The 22409-nt window shown below is 37.8% G+C and overlaps 1 protein-coding gene across 4 annotated transcripts; it reads right to left on the minus strand.

Annotated features, from left to right (window-relative positions):
• Positions 1 to 5114: 5114 nt before the first annotated feature.
• kdm1a (lysine (K)-specific demethylase 1a) lies at positions 5115 to 20501 on the minus strand. 4 transcript variants are annotated; one of them, XM_079632047.1, is made up of 21 exons: positions 20404 to 20501; positions 19193 to 19474; positions 15835 to 16000; positions 15557 to 15690; positions 14911 to 14989; positions 13883 to 13975; positions 13621 to 13727; positions 13455 to 13536; positions 13242 to 13336; positions 12715 to 12732; positions 11763 to 11905; positions 11553 to 11643; positions 11337 to 11471; positions 9364 to 9437; positions 9150 to 9261; positions 8829 to 8961; positions 8550 to 8737; positions 7336 to 7450; positions 6568 to 6695; positions 6183 to 6329; positions 5115 to 6098 (listed from the first exon to the last, which is right to left on the minus strand). In XM_079632047.1, exons 2-21 carry the CDS (start codon positions 19451 to 19453, stop codon positions 5910 to 5912), a joined length of 2490 nt encoding a protein of 829 aa, XP_079488173.1. In that variant the 5' UTR covers positions 19454 to 19474; positions 20404 to 20501; the 3' UTR covers positions 5115 to 5909. The 4 variants fall into 4 exon arrangements, with proteins under 4 accessions (XP_079488173.1, XP_079488171.1, XP_079488172.1 ...); XM_079632045.1 differs by having other exon boundaries at positions 15823 to 16000; XM_079632046.1 differs by having other exon boundaries at positions 15835 to 16003.
• Between the last annotated feature and the right edge of the window lie 1908 nt (positions 20502 to 22409).

Genomic DNA, 22409 nt, shown 5'->3' on the forward strand with positions numbered 1-22409 from the left:
TTAAACTGTAAACATGACTGAATAAAGTTATGGTGTAAAATCACTTTACAGAACTGCATGTTCATATCCAAGAAGCTCTGCTATCATTTAATGGATGGATTTGTGATGATAGCGCAGCAGTAATCAAACTCAATAATTCATTGGCATGTCACACCCCTTCGGTTTCAGCTGGCAGGACATATTCTTCAAATAGCTTTAAATAACTTCTGTTAGAATGAACAACTCCAGTCAGTCACAACGGTAAATAATTAGGTTTAGCCTAATAAGGGGTTTGTCAATATAGAACACACATTTTTGGCATTTTGGAGCCTGAGAGCACATAGCTATGCTGATTCACTTTCATTTAGTGGAAAAATTCGTGGGGGGTGATAAAAATAAGTTCTGAAGTCTCCACTGTAAAAAAAAAAAAAAAAAAGCCTACATTTGAAAGTCTCTTCATTTTAATGTGTCACTTGCTGTTTCTTTGTAATTATTTTTTAAATGTTTTAGCAATTTCTGAATGAATTTAGTCCTAAACCTTTTTACACAGATGAAATTCAAAGGTGGCTCTCATCCTAAAATGTTTAAATTCCACTTTCTGATCTTAGGGTAGCCTACGTTTACACGTCAACGATGTACAGCAGGTGACTTTTCAAAGTGATCCCGTTCACATGGATTCACGAAAATTATTAAAAACGCCGTATATGCTGCCAGGCCAGCAGTTGGGGATAGGCCTTTCACTTTGTAAAGAAACACTACGCACAGACAGATTGAACACCTACGTAATACGCATGCACATGACGTCACTGTTTTCATATTTATTTATTTATTTTTTAAGTTTAGGCTACAAGACAATGGCGGCATCGTTTTAAAAAAAAATTTTTTTATTGCACTCTGAACCCGTTTTCAAACGTTTGCGTTTTCAGGCTCCCAAAATGTTTAAATTAACGGTCAAAGCACATAACATGTTTTATGTTTTTTTCTTCTTTGTTTTCGCACGTTAAAAAATAAATAGCCTACGACCTCATGTTGTGTTTCACCACGTTTACGCAATGTTTACCAATGTTACACTTAAGTAGCCTATATTTTATACACTAAAAAGTGGGCCAATGTAGTCCCAAGTATTGAAACAGACTTACAAGTATAGGGCTTACTACTAAAGTAGCCTAAAGTAAATGTAGCCATATGGTCTGGGTTGTATGGCCTGATGGTGTTTGTAATATCGACAGAGAAATTTAAATTCGTTAGAGATAAGTTACCAAGACTATTTAGATGAAAAGACACCATAAATCAAGATATGACAGAATGCTGCACATAACTTTTAAAACCATTGAGTATGCTCAGCATCAGAATTCACGGTTGTTCATCCAAGTCCTTGAAATGGCTCTTAAAGCTTTAATCCTGTTCTGAGACTGAGAATTATCTGCCTTAACTGGACAGTTATTTGAATGACATTCAAATTTCGACAAACTGGATAAGTGAGAAGTCTAGACAGTGAAGTCAATCTTGATCCCACCTTTTCTTCCAGTCTAGAACATTCATCAGCATTACCGAAGAAGAGTAAAAATCATTTTAGTGTAGCGTCAACATGAAACTGACTAGGTGAATAAAAGAAGTAAAAACATTAGACAGCCTTTCTCTGTGTAAAGGTATTGTATGAGTATATATGGGTATTTTATTCCACATTAAGTAGGCTACATTTCTGCACTCCACGGGTGTGTGGGGGGTTTTGTGTTTTTAGAGCACATTCATTTGTGAAGTTGTTGTGTGGGTGATTAAGTGTAACATCTGCCTGTGAACAGGATGAGTCAGGTTTGAGTTCTGACACGCTCGTGTACCTATTACTGCAGGGCCTGTGCATCAGAAATCACTCTCAAAGAGACATACTCCGAGTCCAACAGTGAAATATTGATCAGAGATCCCCGAGGACATCCTGGTGTCTTTGACAACACTGTGAAACGTTAACGATGTTACAATACAAGTTAAATAGTCTAAAATAAGTTTTAATATTATGCAATCAATCATGGAGTCTGTCCTGAGGCGGTGCAGCTCGCGCATCATTTCCTGGTAGCCGCTAACGTTGTGGGTCTAGGAAAGTCAATAAATCTTCAGGAACTCTAGAGGAACTGGTCTTGAATTTGCCTGCAGTTAACAGCTCAAGATAAAAGTATCCACAAAATACCATAATATCTAATACACATGATTTGAGGGCAATTCGGCTCTGTGGTCAACGAACCAAATGTACTCACATTATCAAAACCACTGGTCGACTGCAGTATTATGAATAAGAATATGGTTGTGGCATCTTAGTGCAGGCCGCTCAAGGCTCTAATCACGAACCAAACTGCTGGGGCCAATATCAGCTCAGGTCCCTCAGATTCCCACAATGCAGTGCAGCTGCCAGGGCCCACACCACACAAACTGGGGCTGAAGCCAGAGGCCTGGAGGGATTATAGCAAGAACAGAGAGATGCCAGGAAAGCCTCTGGGCAGCATGACATGTGAAGAGACAGGATAAACTAAGAAGAATAAAAACGGAAAGAAATGGTCACAAAACTGAAAGAGGAGGAAAACACGAGAATGTGACAAGGGGCTAAACAGCTTAAGTGTCTGACTGAAATAAATTAAAAAAATAGTTCACACAGGACACACAATTGCATTTTACAACTGAGACGCAGCGCTAAAAATTGCGGTCATATTAGCTAAATGTGCAAAAAAGGTCCACCAATGAATGAAGCACATCAGCTCACACAGAAGTCTCTTTCAAACCAAGCTCTCTCTGTTGGTCAACTGCTGAATCCATGTGACCAACTTAAACCCACAATACGAATTATGCGACGGGAAATCTATGGACAGCGGAAATTGTGACCACATCTTGCGGAACAGAAGAGACATAAAAAAATTTAAATTAAGTAATGGATGTAATGGAAGTGCCAAAAGATCAGTACAGTAGTTTTCAGGGTATCTGCAAATTTTTTAAAGTCAAATTTAAGGCTTTTTAAGACTTTTTTAAGACCTGAAGAAATAAAAATTAATACCGTACATTAGGGGTTTGCAATATTAACAAAAATATATCTCGATATTTTCAAAGTTTTGTTGATAATAATCAGATGATATTTCACTGATTTTGTACTGGTACCATGGCTGGTTTAGGCCTGTTGTTGACAGCAGGACTCACAAAGATATTCATATTTAACATATTCTATCTATGCAGTGGTCAGTTCACAGTAGTGACTGAAATAAAAAAAATATTAAGGGGCAATATTTGCCACCTTAAATTGATTTCCAGGGGCATTTTCACCTAAATATGGAAATTATTTCTAAACGTATTTAGAGGTATGCATCACCTTTTATGTCAAATTCTAACATTCAAATTAAATTCTATTAGAATAAGACCGTACCACTGTCAAATTAAATAATTAAATTAAAAACCATCCTTGCAGTGCAGAGGTGACACAGAAGCGGCATCCGAACTGGCATTACTATATTTACACTTAATTTGCAATTGCATAAATAAAGCTATTCAATATTTAAATATGAAATATTTTATAATTTTAACATTTTAATTAAAGGGTAGCCTACTTTAAATATGCAACTAAACCCGCCAGTAGGTGGCAGTAAGTCACTGTCTTAATAAGCGAGTTGTTGGAGTCATATTCAACCGATTTGTTCAAACGGCCGATTCATTCATTGAATCAAATGATTCGTTCAAAACGCGGATTTCAGTTTTTTAAAAAGAATCGCTGTCTGTTGGACTACAGTTTCATTATAAAATTCTCGTCGGCGAAATAAAGGGGGAAACAAACAATATTGACAATATAAAAAGTAACACACAATGTTAACTTTATTGTTAATTTAACTGTTGTATAAAATAAATAGCACATTTGCAATTGAGCACAGGAAAACGGCACTCTTGCTCGTGATATTCTAATATAACAACATAATATAATAAGACAAAAACTAATTTGGGGACATACCTATAACTGCACTGACACATCACGCAGTGAAAGCAAGCATGAGAGACAAATACGATGTCAGCTCGAACTTGCGGTGCCTCGTACGTAACGTTATATCATCATAGTTCATAGACAATCCTAAGCACAAAGAATGAACTTACTATTGAACTGACATTTACTCGTTCTCTTATCCTCTCCTCTCGCGTGCAGGAGACAGACGCAGGCTAATACGCTGCCGTAAATGACGCGAATCGTCATGTGAACAAGCAAATCCACAAAGATAGAATAATAAAAAATAATACGTACGCTAATTAGATAGTTTTCATTTGGAAAGCATTTAGATACGTCGCCAAAGTGTAATCTAAAATTTAAGACCTTTCATAGGTAAAAATAAGACTTTTCATAAGTAAAAATAAGACTTTAAGACTTTTTAAGGCCTTAAATTTTAAATATCGAATTTAAGACTTTTTAATACTTTTTAAGGATCCGCGGGGACCCTGGTTTTGTATGGTGATGTACGCCAAATAGAAATGGATTATAGAAAAGAAAAAGAGGGGCAGGGATTAGATGCTTGGAACGGTTGTTGATTGGATAAGGCATATCTGAATGCGCACTTGGTCAAATTTAAGAAAGGGGCAGGTTTAAGCAGACTAATGATTAGAGTAGTCCAGTATAAATCACTAGAAAATGTAGTTCTTCATTAAAGTACAAAATATTTTTTTTAAATGAAACCTGCATAGCTTAATAATTCACAATAAGATCAATAACTTGAATTTAGAATGACCATTTCATGCTAACTTTCATTTGACTTAAGGCAGAACTCATGTGCGAGACCGTAAAGGTGGAACGCAAAATCGCATCGTGTGTGAAACAGACCTAAGAACGCAAACTTGAGAGGTTCATTCACAGAGAGCGAGACGCAGCACTGAAGAATGGAAAAGAACAGAGGTTCTCAAGACATGTTTTTAAAAGTTAAATGGGGGCACCAATGTGCAAAATCCTAAAAAAAATATTTGTTACCTTAAAAAACAACATTTACCTTAAAAAAGTAGTGGAACACAAAAATGCATTCGGTCTAAAATCAGCTCTTTGAGAAGGCAAATTATTTATTGAAATTATTAAATAGAATAAAACCCACAAAGAACTATAAAAAAAAAACAGACAACAGGGAACATGAAGCTGATTTCATATTTATTTTTAATACCAAAAAACAAAATATAAAAAAAGATCACAATGACCACAATTAAACAAATAAAACTTAAGAGAAACTTCAACTGCTCAAAAAAGATACAAAGCTATAACTGATACTCTATTTTAACAGAAACAAATAATATTAGCAAAATTTAATGTGCATTCCAGCTAAGACAATTTTTCCTAACAAATCATTCAAACTACTAAGTGAGGGACATAGCAAAGTCAAAATATCTGCTTTTGTTTTTCTTCTTTTTTATTATTCTGAAAAAATAAGAAGGAATGGGTTGTGTGGGCAGTTGGATTTCAACTAATGCATTAATGTCCATCTCGTATCTGTTTTTTTACAACTGAAATATTAATGCTCTGCCTTGAAACATCTGATACTTTGAGACATTGAGTAACATTAAGTGTAAATGCTTGTCCTTATATGTGCCTTAGAAGGGAGCAAACCATTCCAGGTAAATTCCAACATACCTGGGAATTCGTCAGGAACCATCCACCTGTCCTTTGAGATGACCTAGAAGTTAGCTGGCATGACAGAAGGGAACTGAGTGAAAGGTTCCTTTAAATCCTGGCTCCAGCTCTCAGATTAGTGAATGATTTCCCTAAAGGCATGTTCTTACACGTAGACAAACTCTCCCATAAATACACACACATTCTCAGTCTAAGGAGTCACCCAGTGTCCTGACTTGACCCTCCCACTCTTTATCTACCAGGACATTCTTTTACCGTCAACCCCCAACTCCTCTCTCTGGCTGCATCATGTGCAGGGCTTAGATGTTTATTGGACGCTGGGGGAGGGCTGTGGATTTGGATTGGCTGTGGGTTGGCGTGGCATAGTGTACATGGCTCCCAGGAACTGATCAGCGATCCTTCCTGCCTCCCTCAGCCCACTCAGCAAAGCGCCGTGCACCGTAGCAGGGTAGTTTCTAATCGTGTGTTCACCCGCGAAGAACAGACGTGGAACAGGCTGTGAAATGCACACAATCAGCATGACATCTGCTTCAGGTAACACACATCTCAGAGGAAATGAGCAATAAACTATGACACTCACCTGTGAGGCTCCAGGTATGGCAGGACCAGGTGTGATGGGCTGGGCCATGAGATCATAGTCGTTCCCCGACGAACCAGCTGCGACGTACGAGTAGGACCCACGAGCCCAGGGGTCGGCCCGCCAGCGACTCACCACTGTCTCTTTTGGCTACCATGACGACAGACACATAACACATAGTAAGTTTGCTGTCGTTGGAGCAGAGCCAGACGCTCCATGCCGCGGGAATGACCCACAAAATCACGAGTGTGTACCGAGATTTGAGAGAACTGAACTTTTTAGTGGATTTAGGTCGAAGTTTCCTCTCATAACTGTTACTCACACAAGCTTTTGTTGTACAGTATTCAACTACAAATGAAGCAAGCTACTCCAGCGCATCTGAGCTCACCTGAGGTACTGCACTGCTTCCAAAGATACCCTTGAGGATTGCCAGACAACGGCCAACGATGACATCATCACTAATATTCTCCATAATGCCTGCAGCCTCTCCTGCCATCAGAGCCAGCAGTATGGGTGCTGAGAAGGCAAAAGTAGTCAGATTTAATGTGAGCTTTATAGACCGTTATGCACCAGAGAAACGAGGGCGCAGCCATCTTTAGAATATTGTCTTTGAACTTCCGTTTTTGCGGTCGCTCTGTATATTTCTATGGCATCGCTGTCGAGGAGTAATTAGCTTTTGAAGTGGATTTACTTAATGTAAAGTTAACAAAAGTTATCATGAGGATTGTAAAGTTTAATGCAGATGTCTTAACAAATGTCAGTTGACCAGGAAGATTTTAAAACGAGCCGTTCATTCATAAATACGCAAGATCGCTGTGAAAATACAGACCGGAAGACAAAAGACAACGAGCATAGCGCTGAAAAGGGGTTACATAAGGTCTATATGACATTGTTATGTAATTTATTAAAGTAAAAATTAAATTACATAGTTAAATGTAATCTTTAGCAGATCTCAAGATTTGTTGTTCATAATTTCAATAATGTTGAGATGATTAAATTTACTTCTTGCATTTAAACATAATTTTTTTAATTCCCCACAAAATAGTAAAGATTTGTATTAGTAATTTATTGGTTATCGCCCATAACATCAAAATAATGATCAACTTATTAACCAGAATTTTAATATTGGTGCATCTTTAAACTGAATGATAATCACCTTTGTAGAGATTCCAGAAGAGAAACAGTTCCCCTCGACTGGCCGTGGTACTTCCCACATGTCCAAAGAGGTTAACACTGGGGTCCCAGAATACTCTATCAAAACACAACACCACCTAGGACGAGGACGACACAGATCAAGTCAGAATATATATTTTTAATCACGCCACTGTTAGTAGAGGACAGTAAAGGTATAGTTCACCCAAAAATGACAATTCTGTCCTCATTTACTCCGACTGAAATAGGAATGCAACACGGACCAAAGACATCTAAATGAACCAAAAACAGGATGTGCTGTCACACGATGCAACCCTAAATAGGACAGAATTCTCAAGCATTCCTGTTATTTCTCGCCATAGGAGCTACATTGCCTAATGCAATCCGGTACCGGCATCAGAAACGCTGTCTCCTTACAGCAGGACCTTCGTTTGCGTGTGCAACGGAGGAATTCCTGGTGCTGTTTTGAGTCCTTAACATACTTTATAAAATCTTCACAAGTTCTCAGTTGGTAAAAATACAATCATATGTATGCACATACATCAAGCACATTTGGCACAGCACACTGTAGCATTGACTGTTCTGCAAGTTCCGTTGCAAAATATACGTAATAAAAGCCGCTTCTTGTTTTGTATCAGTCTTAAAAATGACAATGTAAATGCTAAGCATACCAGGACTAAATGCCATTACTGAGAGATTATATTTGTCACTAGAAAGATACATATTGATAAGTAAAAAACACATGTAATCTTAAAAAAGCAGCTGAAGCTTGCTTTCAATAGTCAAAGAAAAAGCATTTCAGTGAACATTTCTGACATCCTGCGGTGTATACAGACAGCTGTTTCTGATATAGCAGCACTGTGAATAAATCTGGTAACACACTGTGCCCCCTTGTGACAAAAAACAAGAAATGGAGCAGGACAATTGCATAATACTGCAGTATTTTTCTGCTGCAGCCGAACAACGAGAGGGAGAGTGGAGTGAAGGAGGATGATGACGCATCCTGGACACTCAATGTGTGTGTGGGTAAATTTGTTCAGGACTCATTAAATACACACACATATCCATCGTATGAAATATGATTTGACCTAACCAGCTTCACTCTGTATTAGCCAAAGTGGATTAGTTGGATATGCATATATAAAATGTCCCATGCTGACACAGGCCAATTTTGTCATTACATCAACGACATCCCGCCTGCAAAGGAATTATTCACACCTTATTGAGGTTCCCAAAGCCCATTCTCTGGATGGCAGCCGTCTTCCATTCCGGCAGGGGAGGCACAAACTGCACGGCTGGCGGCTGCTGCTTCATCACTCCCAAAGGAAGGGTACACAACACGGCATCACACTTATAAATAAACGTCTGGGTAGTGGAGCGGGTATTTACCGCTATCACCTCACAACCTGATGGAGAGGAAATTATGTTTAAACTTACTCAATAAAAAGCACACCAAAATACAGGAACAAACAGCAGGAGCTGGACTGACTGACTCACCAGATGATGTGTATCGGACCTGTCTCACTGCAGTGTTGAGTTTGATATCCAAACCCTCTGCAAGTGCCACTGGTACGCATGAGTATCCATTCCGCACAGTCAAGTGACTTCCCGTGAACTCGAAATCATCGTCCTACTCAAACACAGAAGGAAAGGGGAAAGGTTGCAGAAGCAAGATTTGTTTTCTTACATTTATATGCATTTGAATAGGAATCGAACCCTTGGCCTTGCCATTGTAAGAACCATTTTCTACCAGTTGAGCTACATGAACACTATTAAGACATAAAAGGTGTTTTGCAAGAAAAGGTGGACGTGCAGTACCTGATCCCAGTGTTTGAGCGAGAGCGTGGACAGAGGTGTAGCATTGGCAAACTCCAGGTTTGCAAAGTGCCAGTCAAGAATCTGTCGGTCTCTCGAAGACAGATAAACATCACTGAGGAAGAGATCCAGGATGACATTACTTGGACTCAATAGGGAGGTTAGACAGGTATGTGGCCTCACTGTTTGATTACATGCATGGGTTTAATATGATTACCTGGGTGGGTTGGCCTCCAGCTCTTGTAGTCTCTCCTCTAGCTTAACCTGCATCTCCACCAGTTCGTCATACTCCTGCAGCAGACAGACAGGATTACAGATCAGCACATGTATGCATTTGTATTTTATTCTTATTGTTAAGAGGTTACATTGAGGTTGAATCAATGTGGGTTTATAAATGAGAGGGCAATACCATATCTAGAGAGCAGGGTGGCCAATGCCTGACAGAATACAGGTTTATACTGTATTTTAAATATAGATGGGGGAATTAATGTGCAGGCTTTTTACACAATTTAATTAATCAAATAAGAAGGGATTTAAAAATAATATAAAAAACCCCCCCACAAAATTGGTATTATAAAAAGTTGATTCTTAACTTATATTGAACCCAGAACAGTTAAAAATAAGACCGTCCTCTCTCCCTAGCACCTAAGTGTGAGGTTTTCGGATGTGTACACTCTTCAGTGAACGGCTGAAGGCAGCAGTGGTTTCATCCCAGAGGGCAGAGTCATCCCTCTCTGAGTGGGCCAGCCGTTCACCCAGCTAACCAGCATGGGACTATTTAAAGAAAAGTCTACCCTTAAACCACATCACACAACTTTAAAATATCCTGCTACAGTTTTCTGTGTGTCAGACTGTTATAGTCTGCAAAAACGTCTTTTTAATCACAAGACGACCACAAGCACAATGAATATTACTCTCCACACAAGGTGAAAGCCCATTCAATAGCATGAAAGAGAGAAAATTACAGGTATAGTAATTTTTTGAGTCTTTTGAGTCCCTTTAAAGCCATATGCACTACTGTTCAAAGGTCTGGGATCAGTTTTTTGTTGTTGTTGAAAGAAATTAATTATTTCATTATGCAATTACAATTGATCAAAAGTGGTAGTATAGGCATTTATAATGTTACAAAAGCTTTCCATTTCTAGTTTATTTGCAAACTTTCTATAAAAAAAATAATAAAAAAAACTTTCAAAAATATTAAGCAGCACATCAGTTTTCACCACTGATAATAAGAAATGATTCTTGAGCACCAAATCAGCATATCAGAATGATTTCTGTAGGATCATGTGACACTGAAGACTGGAGTAGTGGCTGTTCAAAATTCAGCTTTGCCATCACAGAGATAAATTACATTTTAAATTATATTAAAATATAAAAGTGATTTTAAATGGAAATAATTTGTGAAGAAAATCTTACCAACCCTAAACTTTTTTTTTAACAAAATTATTTGGCCCCTTTGAATACTAATCAGACTATGTATATTGATTTATTTTGATTATATGAAAAATGAAAATGAATAAAATAGTTGTCATTTTTCCAAACTATAAACCTGAAGGCCAGTGTTTAAGGCTCTCTGTGTCACGCACTAAAAGTATCTCTAAAGTTTAAAACGAAGTTAAACCCCAAGTGAGTGAGTAGGCGTCGAAATTCATGTTTCAACCATAAATGGTTCAAGTGCCTCTAATAGGCTACAATTGAGAGTGATTATGTGAATTAACATGCTAAAATCTCACCAGTGTAGACCGCTTAAGTTAGGAATTTAACTTTCTGCTCTGTGGGTGCTAAAGAGAGTCCGACAATGTTAGACTGCGGTTTGGAAAATGTACTAAAACAACCCAACAGAAACAGCAGGCTGAAACGGTATTATGCTCCATTACCAAGCGCAGAGGTGTTTGGCATGGTTGGAAAACACTGCTGTGCAGTAAAAAGATATTAAGATCGAGCATGATGGATCCAGGTGTCTGGAGTTGCTACCAGATACCTAATTAGGAGATTTCATAAGGGATGCTTGGCTGTCGAATGTGTATTCAGCATCGGTGGATTGCAAGAATTGTTCGCAACAAACTGATTGTCTTTGACATGTGGTTTTCTATCAGCACGTCTAAATGTGTGAGCGTGCACAATGTTTATATGGTCAGTGTGGGGTGATGTCATATGGGTTTGGTCAATGTGGGGATTTTGGTCTAGTACCTTGCAGAGAGCTGTGAGGTCTCTGTGTTTGCTCTTCACCAGGAACTCAGCTGTGATGTCTCTGGGTGGCTTCACCTCACTGGCCTCTTTATACTGCTGATGCAGCTCTTTTACTTTCTCCTTAGTACCCACCATCTGAACAAGAACACGAACAAGCAAATTAACTGTGTGATGAGTAAGCTGTAACTGAGGGACGTGTAACCGTGTGTTAATTACCTTGTTCAAAAGATCTCTGAGCTCCTCTTGAGTCTTCACAATCTTCTTCCAGTGTTCGATCTGTTCATCTTTCACATGTTTTTCCTGCAGCCTGAACAGAGAAAAGCAGCATGTCAGTGCCAGGCTATTTTAAAGGACAAGAATTGCTTTTATTCTGAGGTTTTATTCTTAAAGGTCTTAGACAAGCAAATAAATCCAGTGTTCACTCACTGTATGACGACTTCTAGGGCTTGTCCCAGAGACACGGGTTTGTTGTTAAGAAAGTTGAAGTCCAGCTGGTGGCTGAGATACGATGTCGCCTCTAACAGGCGATTGAACTCTTGCTCTACCATCTCATCCTTCTCTTTAGGGACCTTCAGCAGGGTTACAACCATTAAATTAACATATATGGATGACAATCTAAAAATGTCCTTTTGTCTTTTATAGAAAACAAAAACAAAACATACAATTTGAAGCAACATGAGGCAAGTTAATTTTACAGTGACCTATTCTTTTAAATGTAAAAGCCTGTGCATACCAATAAACTGTAAAAACAATTAAAATAATACCATATTGTTCCAAATATATAATGACATTAAGACTGTCTTTTTGGGTTCTTCTAACATTACACTCTGACACACTGTATTTCTTGGCTGTTTAACGAGAGCTGTTTGATGACTCCGCTGCGTTTATCAGTCCTGGACGGAAAACTCGTTTTACTTGTATATGGCGCTCCCTATTGTTGCGCGGGTGAATTATTTACATGTAAAAGTCTAGACCCTGAATACAAGACCACCGCATTTTTTCAGATGTATTTCCAAGAAAAATGACAGAGTCTTATATTAGGAACAATATGGTATTTTTTTTTAAACAAATTGTAGCATTTCATTAATGTGGATTCATTTTCCCAGAGGGATTATATTGACTTTAACTGATAGACAGAGGTTAATTATTCATAAATTCAGTTGCATCACCAAACAATGCAGACAATAAACATCATGTATTTAAAGGATCAGAACACATTATGAAAGCAGGATGTCTGCCATTTAACAGGTGTTAATTTCCATCATGTTCTTGGGTAGCAAACAGTACTGAACAGGTGTTCATAAGTATGTGAATAAATTAACTAGAACAATTCCTCTAATTATATGTGTTGTATGATATTATAAACAGAAATACTTACACTTGTGCAGCGCTCTCCCTGGATAATCACCATTTTAAGAAATGAAAATGGAGTGAAATCAAGTAGGAGAAAAACAAAAAGAATAGGATGGAACGTAGCAAAGGGAATATGTGCAGGGGTTAAGAGGGGGCAGAGAGTGAGAGAGAAAAATACTGTTAGAATATATATTTTTTCTTTAATTAGAGTCTGACTGCTTGACTTTAAACATTGTTAAGGTGCCAATCAGAAGAGAATGGGAGGAGATTTTTCATATTTGATTTAAACATGTCAACTGGTCTGAGAAACAACTGCACTATCACTGTGAACACACGGAGGGAATGGATGCTGTACACATCTACTAATATCATGATCAAAATTCTGATACACTTTTTACATTATATTCCTATTTTAACATTAATTTTACTTTTGATATATTACTTAATACTTTGATATTCTGATCTTATACATACAGACATACGAGTATATGTTACTGATCTGTGTATGAAACCAGAGTGATGCGTGTCTGTCAGTGTTTCAAGTGCACTCACAGCCTGTCCATTGGCCTCATAGAGTGGACACTTCTGTTTGATCTTGGCCAGCTCCATGTTGACCTGTTTGCTGATTACAGCCATAGGGTTTCCACCTGAAAGAGATGTATACTTAAATTTCAAACTGTTAAAAAAAAGTCTGAATGAACATGACTCTTTTTCCATGGTCAACAGTGCCACTTCCTGGAGAGAAGTGTATTTGATATTTCTTACCCAGTCCAGTCACTACCATGGCACCCAGGTCAGCTACATAGTTCCCTTTCCTGAAAGTGGCCACTCGCCCTCCTACACGATCCTATCAAGAACAATCAAGGTTTGTAAAAGAAAAAACTTGTCTCAGCTGTGTGTAAAATGCTGCATCGTAGCAAAATTTACTTACTCTTGCCTCCAGAACAGTCACATCCATCCCAAAACTCTGCAGTTGTCTTGCTGCTGCCAGCCCTGACACCCCACCTCCAATCACGATCACCTTTCCAGTCTTCTTTGCTACAAGAACATAAGAGAGTATAATACGAACAATACAGAGTTGTCTCTACACCAGAAAAATTTAACATAATTGTGAAAAAATACTGTTGTCTTCCTGTTTGTTTGGACATTAATATCTCTATTTCTGCTCTGTTGTAACATTAAGTCTCAATTACTTGGCAGAGGCTTTACTCTCTTGTAGACGCCAAAGTTGATAAACCCATGTCTCTCCAGGTAGCTGTGTATCCGGTGCACCAGCACAGCATCACCTGCAGAAAGGAACAGCAGACAAATAAAAAATATACACAAGAATATTTAACAAATACAATTAAAAGGTACACGATGTAACTTTTCAAAATGAACTATTTAAATAAGTCAATACATCATCAAAACATGTTTTTGCCCTGAATAAATGAGGTAAGCCTATTATAAGTGTTTATATTTGAGACCTGTCTGGATGGTTTTCGCAGGAAATTGCTCGCATTCGTCACTCACCCTTGCGGCTCTCGGCATATCCGTAATAGAGAAAAGTTTATCCGACTACTTTGCCGTGTGTATGGTGTGGTGGTGGCACAGGTTAGTTGTCACAATGATCGAGAGAGGTTGACATGAAGCACGCAAATCTCGAACATCTCTTCTCAAAAAGTCTACTGTCAAAAAGAATACGTGACAAAAAAAAACCCATCAACACTGTCTTGGCTTTTTGAAAATGGCGAGACCTGAGGGATTTTAAATGTTGTAAAAGTGACGTGAAGATAGTGTTTTTATTTGTAATTTTACATTGCAAAGCATTATCTATTGTGAACGGTCATTTCATTATGGTTGTTGTTGCTGCACTGTGCTGTAATTTGTTTTTCAAGGAAGTACTGCATCTATTAATGTGTATAGCTACTATGATGTCTTTAGCTAGTCAGTTTAAGATCCTTTCCATCTAAACTTAAACCTACTAGTAAAAGTTTTGAGAAGTAGGATAAATATCCCTCTTTTATTAGTTTTGAGAAAGAACCATATTCATCCGCAGCCACATAGAGCTGAAGCACAACCAAAACAACGTTCTTTCACAAAATTCACAAAAAAATTTTTAAACTGCTGGAGGGGTAAAAGTTACATAGTGTACCTTTTAAGTCTACACATTCAATAAAGTGTAATAACATACAATTTTGGATTTTTGGAATCAAAGCAATGTCAGGTGGAAAAGACTTACTGTTATATGGAGCTTCTAGCTGTTGCACAGTGGCCTCAAAGGTCAGTTGAACTTTGGGGTTGTCCAACCATAGCTGAAGCTGAACATTAGAGAGGAGACATTTTCACAACTGACTGGAAAACACATTTAGTTGTTCCTGAAACTTTTCTGTTGAATCACCTTTAAATATCTTCGACACTATTATTCAGTAGTTTGGGTCTGTAAGATTTTTGCTCACCAAGACTGCATTTATTTTATCAAAAATATAGTAAAAACAGTAATATAGTTCATATGATTACAATTTAAAATAACTGTTTCCTATTTTAATACATTTTAAACTGTCATTTATTCCTGTGATGGCAAAGCTAAATTTTAACAGCCATTACAGGATCCTTCAAAATATCCCAATTGGCTGATTTTGTGCTGAAGAAACATTTATTATTAAAAGTGTTGAAAAGATTGGATCAATTTAATGCTTCCTTCCTGAATATTAAGTATTAATTTCTTCTTTAAAACAAATGTATTACTGACCACAAACTATAAAACAGTAGTGTATTATCCAATATGACTTCTAGAAGAGTTTCTGCCATAATAATGATTAGCTTATCCAGCTTAAAACAAAAACAAATCAAATATCACAAATTTGTGTCTCCAGCTGTGAACTCACTGTGCGGTTCCGGATGTATAAGAACACCTTCTGAGTATGCTGTGGTCCACTGATAATGTCAGGAAAGCATGCAGCTTCCTGTGATGTCATACGGTCATGTGGGAGACGGCTCTGGAAGGCAGCCCCCTCTACACCTGAAAAGTTACAATATTTCAAATTCATAGACTCACAACTATTATGCCAAAAATGACAGGAATAATTTTTAAATGTTTGATAAAGTGCTTTTAGAATTCAGTAAAAGGTATAAAATGATAGATTAGGCCAACCTCTTTCCATACCTGATGGTTCCTCAGGTTCGCTGTCATTCTCCTCTTCTATTGGTGGGGCTGGTGGAGGAACCACCTGTTTGCGTTCTTTCTCAGCTTTAGCGTTCCTCTCTTCCTCCGAGTAATACTCATCCTCCGACAGATTGGCGAGACTCTCATCCATCTCTCTGTACTCCACCTGCAGCAGGAGGCACAATAAAAGCTTCATTAAAACCTTGTTCTGCTTCACCTGGGGTGAAATGGGACCATTATTCTCTTACAACTTACTGCAATATCACTTTTTATTGCGATTTTTTGGCATTACAGGGATTATTTAAAACCGATAAATAGAAAAGAACAAAAGAAGGAAGCACATCACAAGTGAAACATACAAGTGAAACACATAAAACCTCTGCCTGAATCCCTTGTTTGTTATCCTTGACTTGGAAGTCTGTTCATATACGTATCAAACTCTGAAGAAAGAAAGGATACATTACAAAATACATAAACAATGGCACTTTTTAAAAAAATTTGTGTGGTAACGTTTTATCCAGTTTCTACTTAACCCCTTAACTGTCACCATCCTACCGGTGGGAAGTTTGCCATTATATTTTTATACCAATAAAATCAGTCACTCTAAACCTTAAGTAATATTGACAAAATATGTGTTTTGAAACATTACAAACTCTAGTTTTCAAATTTGGTACAGTTTTTAATAGAAATGGCAGTACAGTAAATGTATTACAAGAACTGCAACAAGAATATTTTCAGACTCATAAGGCATGTTCAGACCTTTATTTTGAAATAGTGATATACATGAAAATTTATGAAAGATTGGTAGAAAACCTAAATTTCATGCCAAGAGTTATAATAGTTACATATAATATTTTTCTTCTTTTTGTTTTTAAGAAGAAATGGTCTGAACTTTTTTAAATGAAGAAACACATTAGATTCTTATTTTGTGATGCAGCGAGCTATGACACAATAGAGCCTGGATGTCATCTAGAGGAAAAGTTTGGTACTGCGTCCAAACAAAATCTTTTTTTGAGATATCAACCTAAAATTTGGAACATAACTTGTTCAGATTGTTGAATTTCCTGCAGGTTTTGAGAAAAACATGTTAATTTGTTGTTAATAGTTAGATGTGTCATTTTGGGGTTTATAAATATGGCATATACAGACGATGGGGGAGGAAACACATTTTGCTGTGTTTCACAGAACTAAAATATGCTGTCTTTTCTTGAATATACTTGTGTCATCTTAGCTTGTTTGCATTATTATTATAAGCTTGGAATGTCTAAACCTCCTCCACTGCATGTTTCAAGCACCGGCTCCCAAAGTGTGTCAGAAAAGTGAGATAACATACTCCTAATATATATCTATATATCTTTTGTTCCCTTTTTAGTGATTGCTATAACTCCTTGTCATCTTGTCACATTTGTAATATTAGTTACCGGTACTTGGACTATCGTGTTATGTAGGGAGCTGTTGATGAAAACTAGGAATGTGCGAGACAATTCGACTAGTCCATTGAACAATACTTCTGCTGCTAGTTGACTTGTTTTTGTTGACTTGATTGAATGTTTAGCTTATATTTTTACAAAGGCTACGTTTAAATTACTATCATGTTAATGTTACATTTTAAAATGAATATATTATTTTGAAAAGACTATATCTGGAGCAGAAAAACTAAATCTTTTCATTTTACCTCAGATTTTGCATGCAATGGATTTCTCTGTGGCAGCTTCATAGAAATTTCCACTTGGAAGATGAGCAAGGTGACGCATTTTATTTAGCAGTGATGAAAAAAATCTGAAGGTCGTCCGTCATTTTGACAGTTTTGTAACTTGTAACTGTAATTCCCACCCCTGTCCAGTTGGTGGCGAATGTGCTTTAGTGTGGCGGCAGAGCACGAGTTCAGAAGTCAATGCGTTTGATTACACACAGGTGAGCAAGCACCCAGTTTAAGTCCATTTTATAATAATAAAGTTAAAATACTTATACTTACATAATTAAGTTTCTAATCCAGCTCATTTTGTTTTAAATGGTGGCTGTCATAAAATGTTGAATATTTACGATCAGAAATCCTGATGTGTGGGGGGAACCCCGAAAAAAAATGCGCACGCTCTGGAGATTATCACGTGAAACGAAACAATATCCAATCAGAAGAGATGATGGAAGACGGAAGCATAAAAAACGTAGTCATGTCACAGCACAAAGTGAAATTGATGTGGACAGCAGAGATGGAGAATCAGCTTGTTTATTTGTGGCAACAGCACGAATGTTTATACAACGTGTTGTGTAAAACCTACCATAATAGACTGGACAAGGAGAAGAGTTGGTCAGAAATATTTCTCTTTTTAAAAATAAAATAATTTTTTCCCCGTGAATTTTCTGTGAAAATCATTCCAAACAATATCATCGCAATTTCTTCCTGCATATCGTCCACCTTGCTTATTCTGAAGACTCGCGAGATTTCCTGTGTTCACAGTCGAGACTGGTTGAAAATCTGTTAGTGTGTGGTGTGCTGTCTTTGTCAGATCATGACACACCACACACGATAGGAGCAAAACGGTTTAAAAAAATGTTTTGACCTCATGTTTGTGGTCTATCACATTTTGAAAATCCTACAAGATGTAAAAAATCTTTTGGTGTGTACCCAGCATTAGTCGTAAAGTATCTTTCAACATGTTTTCTGATGTTCATTCATGTTTAGGCTATGTAATTCTGTAACGTAGTAGAGAGGAAGTGATGATCTGGGTTTACTCACGGTCTGCGACAACGGTTCAATATGAAAAGTGACGTACAGTCTTTTTTCATCTTTCTTTCATAATATAAATAAATGCATAGCCTATATGCTAGTCCTGTAAGTTTGTGAAATAAAAATGTGATTGAAACCAGAAGATATTAAATGTCTTGTTAGCATTAAAATATGAAAATTTAAATGACGGGTCATAATAGATTATGACGGAATTTTTACGATCCTATCCATCTAACACTCTGTGAGGGAGTATTTTGAGGGACAATACGGAACGTTATGAATGAAACTTACTCCATAAAGATAGGGGTGTGGTCCTTTTGAGTAGGGGCATGTTTGTTTTGGTGATTTCAAATATCAACATTTACCAGAATTCGGTTAAGGATTTGATGTTGGATTTTTTTAAACACTATACCACTTATATAAAAAAATATATATAGTCAGTATTTTGATTAGCAATCAGACCAATTTAAGTATCAGAGCAATAAAAAGTTATGTATTATTTAGTGCCAATTAATTATTTTACTTCACCCAGTTTTTCTGTCTCAGTTCAACTCAGCTAAATAAATAAGCCTGCCTTAATCATTCCTGTTCTCTCTTCAGAGAACAGGAAACATTAATAGAGATGTTTACCTTGGCCCGCTTGCGGCGACTGGTTCTGCGCCCCTCTGCAGAGTCCTGATCAATCCCTCCTGGTCCAGGAGGGTGCAAGAGAGGGGGGCCACCTGGTTCCCCACTTGGGGAGGCTCTCTCTTTCTTTTTCACATCTGCTGAACCCGGGCCAGAGGGACCGGCCGGACCAGCCTGAGGGGCAGGGAGGATTTCAGGAGCACGGTCACCGCCGTTACCCCCTGAGGAAGAGGAGCCTGGGTCTGACTTCTTATTGGACAGCATCACAGGTGACAGAGGATTCTCCTGAAGTGAGGAAAAAAGCTGAATGTAGGTGCACAAACAAAAGATGACCAGCAATCTAAAGAGAGACAATACAACATGTTCTCCATCTATACATATTTCAGTCTCTGCCATAAACTAAATGCTTTCAGATTAATAATGATCATCTTGGATTCCTTCCACACAGTTTGGTCCCATACCTAACATAATGAATGTACTGCTGACTGCCACACATTACATGTGCCATTTTAATGCTTATCCTCAAAACAAAAAGAGGTTTGCAGAAATTTAACGTCGCACTAGTGCACCTGCTCTGAACAAACAGGCATTGTTGGAGACACTCAGGTTGTTTAGGTATGAGAGGAGCTTAGAGATGTTGTGTAAATGCTGCATAATAACTTTGACTGTAACGTAACGTTAACGTTACATCATTACAAAACGCATCTTATTCTGGCCCAATTTCTCTGCTCAAATAGATCGTGAACAAATTATGTAAGTTAGCATTAAAGCAAATGAAAGCTATATTTATATATTAACTTTTAATGAGAGACCAACGCAATAAATGAGCGGCCTGAATATAATTTACAAGTCTAGCTGTTTAAATAGCAATAGCAGGTAAACGCTAACGTTTTACCGCACATAGGCTATTTAAAGCCAGGAACACCAGCCTCAGCTCTAAATGTGGACTAACGCGTTAAAGAATTTATTGTATCAAACGTTCACAAATAATATATTTTGTAATAAAAAAAAGACTATAAATGACGCTCGTGCACGGATTAGCAAACATGCTATTGCTAGCGGCACGAGCTCTTCCCTATCCATACAGAAAACCTTGGGTTTTCATTACTGTTTATTTATTATAATTATCATTTAAAATATATATAAATGTGATGCGTCCGTCTAATTTAACGCGTTGTGCTCTGTTTATAAAAACAAATATTATTTATATTTACCTCCTCGCGGCTGTGGGGAGTCAAGCACAAAGAAACAGACGCTTGTCCCTGCCAGAACACCACAGCCAATCAGGGTAGACGACGAGGGTAAAGAAGGCGGGATCTAAATTGTCCAGTGTTGTAATTGGGTAAAATGCCATCGATCAAATGTTTCGGAAATTCAGGTTTAATTTATGCAAATTCTACTTGCGTCGTTTAACTGTATGCAAAATTCATGAACAATCAACTACGTAAAAGGTCCCATTCCTTAACCCTTATGTTATGTTCGAATTCTGCATACTATCCTGATGCAGTCAGTCAAATTGACACCAGTTGGATTCAATTCCCCCAAAAATCACACTATGAAAAAACAAAACCTTTTTTATAAACTTTTCGCATATTACAAAGAATAAATATAAATATCTTAATCTATTATATAAAATATAGCCTAATAATATTTTAAGACGACCCCTCCCCCACATAAAGGAACATTTGCCTTTACACATTTATAACAATAATATCTTAGTCTAAACCTAAAGTAATCTTGACAACCATTTATCATTTGAAGGGTTTCAGATTTTAGTTTTCAGATTTTTTGTGACTGATTTTCAAAAGAAATGACAGAACAATAGATAGATAGATAGCGAAATATTCTTCATGCCGTGGGTTTTAGAGGTTGAATACAAATCAAATATTACCATTAGGCTACTGCCCAAACCACTTCTGAATAGGATGTCTACATTATAAATATTATGAAATTGGTACAAATCGCTCAAAATTATGTCATAAAAGTTTGACTACAGACCTGTCGCTCTCACGTCATGAAGACATGGTGTTGGCTGACCTGAAGGACCTCACTGGACCCCTTGCTGGACCCCCTGCTGTTTGCTTATTGAGCAAACATCAATTGCATCTTGACAAACCAGGGACTTTAACAAGGATCCTATTTGTGGATTTCAGCTCAGCCTTCAACACCATCATCCCAGGCAGCACCACTCCAGACTAAGTTAACCCAGCTCTTTGTTAGTTCTATTTGTCAGTGGATCGCCAGCTTTCTGACAGATACAGCTTGTGAGAATGGCGAAATTCACCTCTAACACCAGCACAATCAGCACTGGGTCTGGCGCCCCGATTCTCTCTCCCCAATACTCTTCTAACTGCCAAAGACCCTTCTGTCAAACTTCTGAAGTTGCATCATTCATCATTGGCCTTATACACAATGGTGATGACTGAGTCTGCATACAGGCAGGAGGTTAAACAGCTTTCTGTCTGGTGAAGTCATAACCTGGAGCTGAACAAGCTCAAAACGGTGGATGTGATCGTGGAATTTAGAAGAAGCACCCCAGCATTACCCCCGACTCACCATCATGAACACCATGAAGAGTCATTCGGGTTCCTGGGCACCACCATCTCTCAGGACCTGAAGTGAGACAATAATATTTGCTCTGCTAAAAAGGCTCAGCAGAGGTTATACTTCCTTCGCTGAAGAAGTTCAACAGGAGCTGTCTGGTTTGGCTCAGCTACAGAATCAGACATCAGAAGACTACAGAGGACGGTTCAGAGTGCTGAGAGGATTATTGGTGCCCCCCTGCCTATACTCCAAGGACCATACACCCAGAGTGAGGAAAAGGGCTCAGAAAATCACCCTGGATCACTCACAAGTCACGATCTCTTTGAAATGTTGCTGTCCAGCCGGCGCTACAGAGCACTGATCACCAAAAAACAGCCAGGCACAAGATTGCCTCAGGCAGTCTACCTCATGAACATTTTTGTTCACTGTGCAATATTATGTGCAATATATTTATTTGACGACTTTTTATTCCATTCACAGCTAATTATATTCTACTCTGCTGTATATAGCTCACTTGTACAACGTTGTCTAATTTTGTTTATTTAGATTACATTTGTATCTTTTTCATATATCTTTATACTTTGTATTTTACTATCTGTGTAGCCTATTGTTGACACTGTGTTGGAACCTGCTTCTGTCACCAAAACAAACTCCAAACATGGCAATAAAGCTCATT

The sequence above is a fragment of the Phoxinus phoxinus genome (assembly GCF_949152265.1).
Source record: "Phoxinus phoxinus genome assembly, chromosome: 13".
In the NCBI taxonomy this organism is placed as follows: Eukaryota; Metazoa; Chordata; class Actinopteri; order Cypriniformes; family Leuciscidae; genus Phoxinus; species Phoxinus phoxinus.

Bases quoted from the DNA above. Each gene is read 5' to 3' on its own strand.
- kdm1a (XM_079632044.1), bottom strand. From the start codon at position 19,453: ATGCTGTCCAATAAGAAGTCAGACCCAGGCTCCTCTTCCTCAGGGGGT. The intron at 13,537-13,620 runs GTAAGTAAATTT...TGTTCTTGATAG, and splicing joins TGACTGTTCTGGAGGCAAGA to GATCGTGTAGGAGGGCGAGT. The intron at 8,962-9,149 runs GTACTGCACGTC...GTGTTTGAGTAG, and splicing joins CGCTCAAACACTGGGATCAG to GACGATGATTTCGAGTTCAC.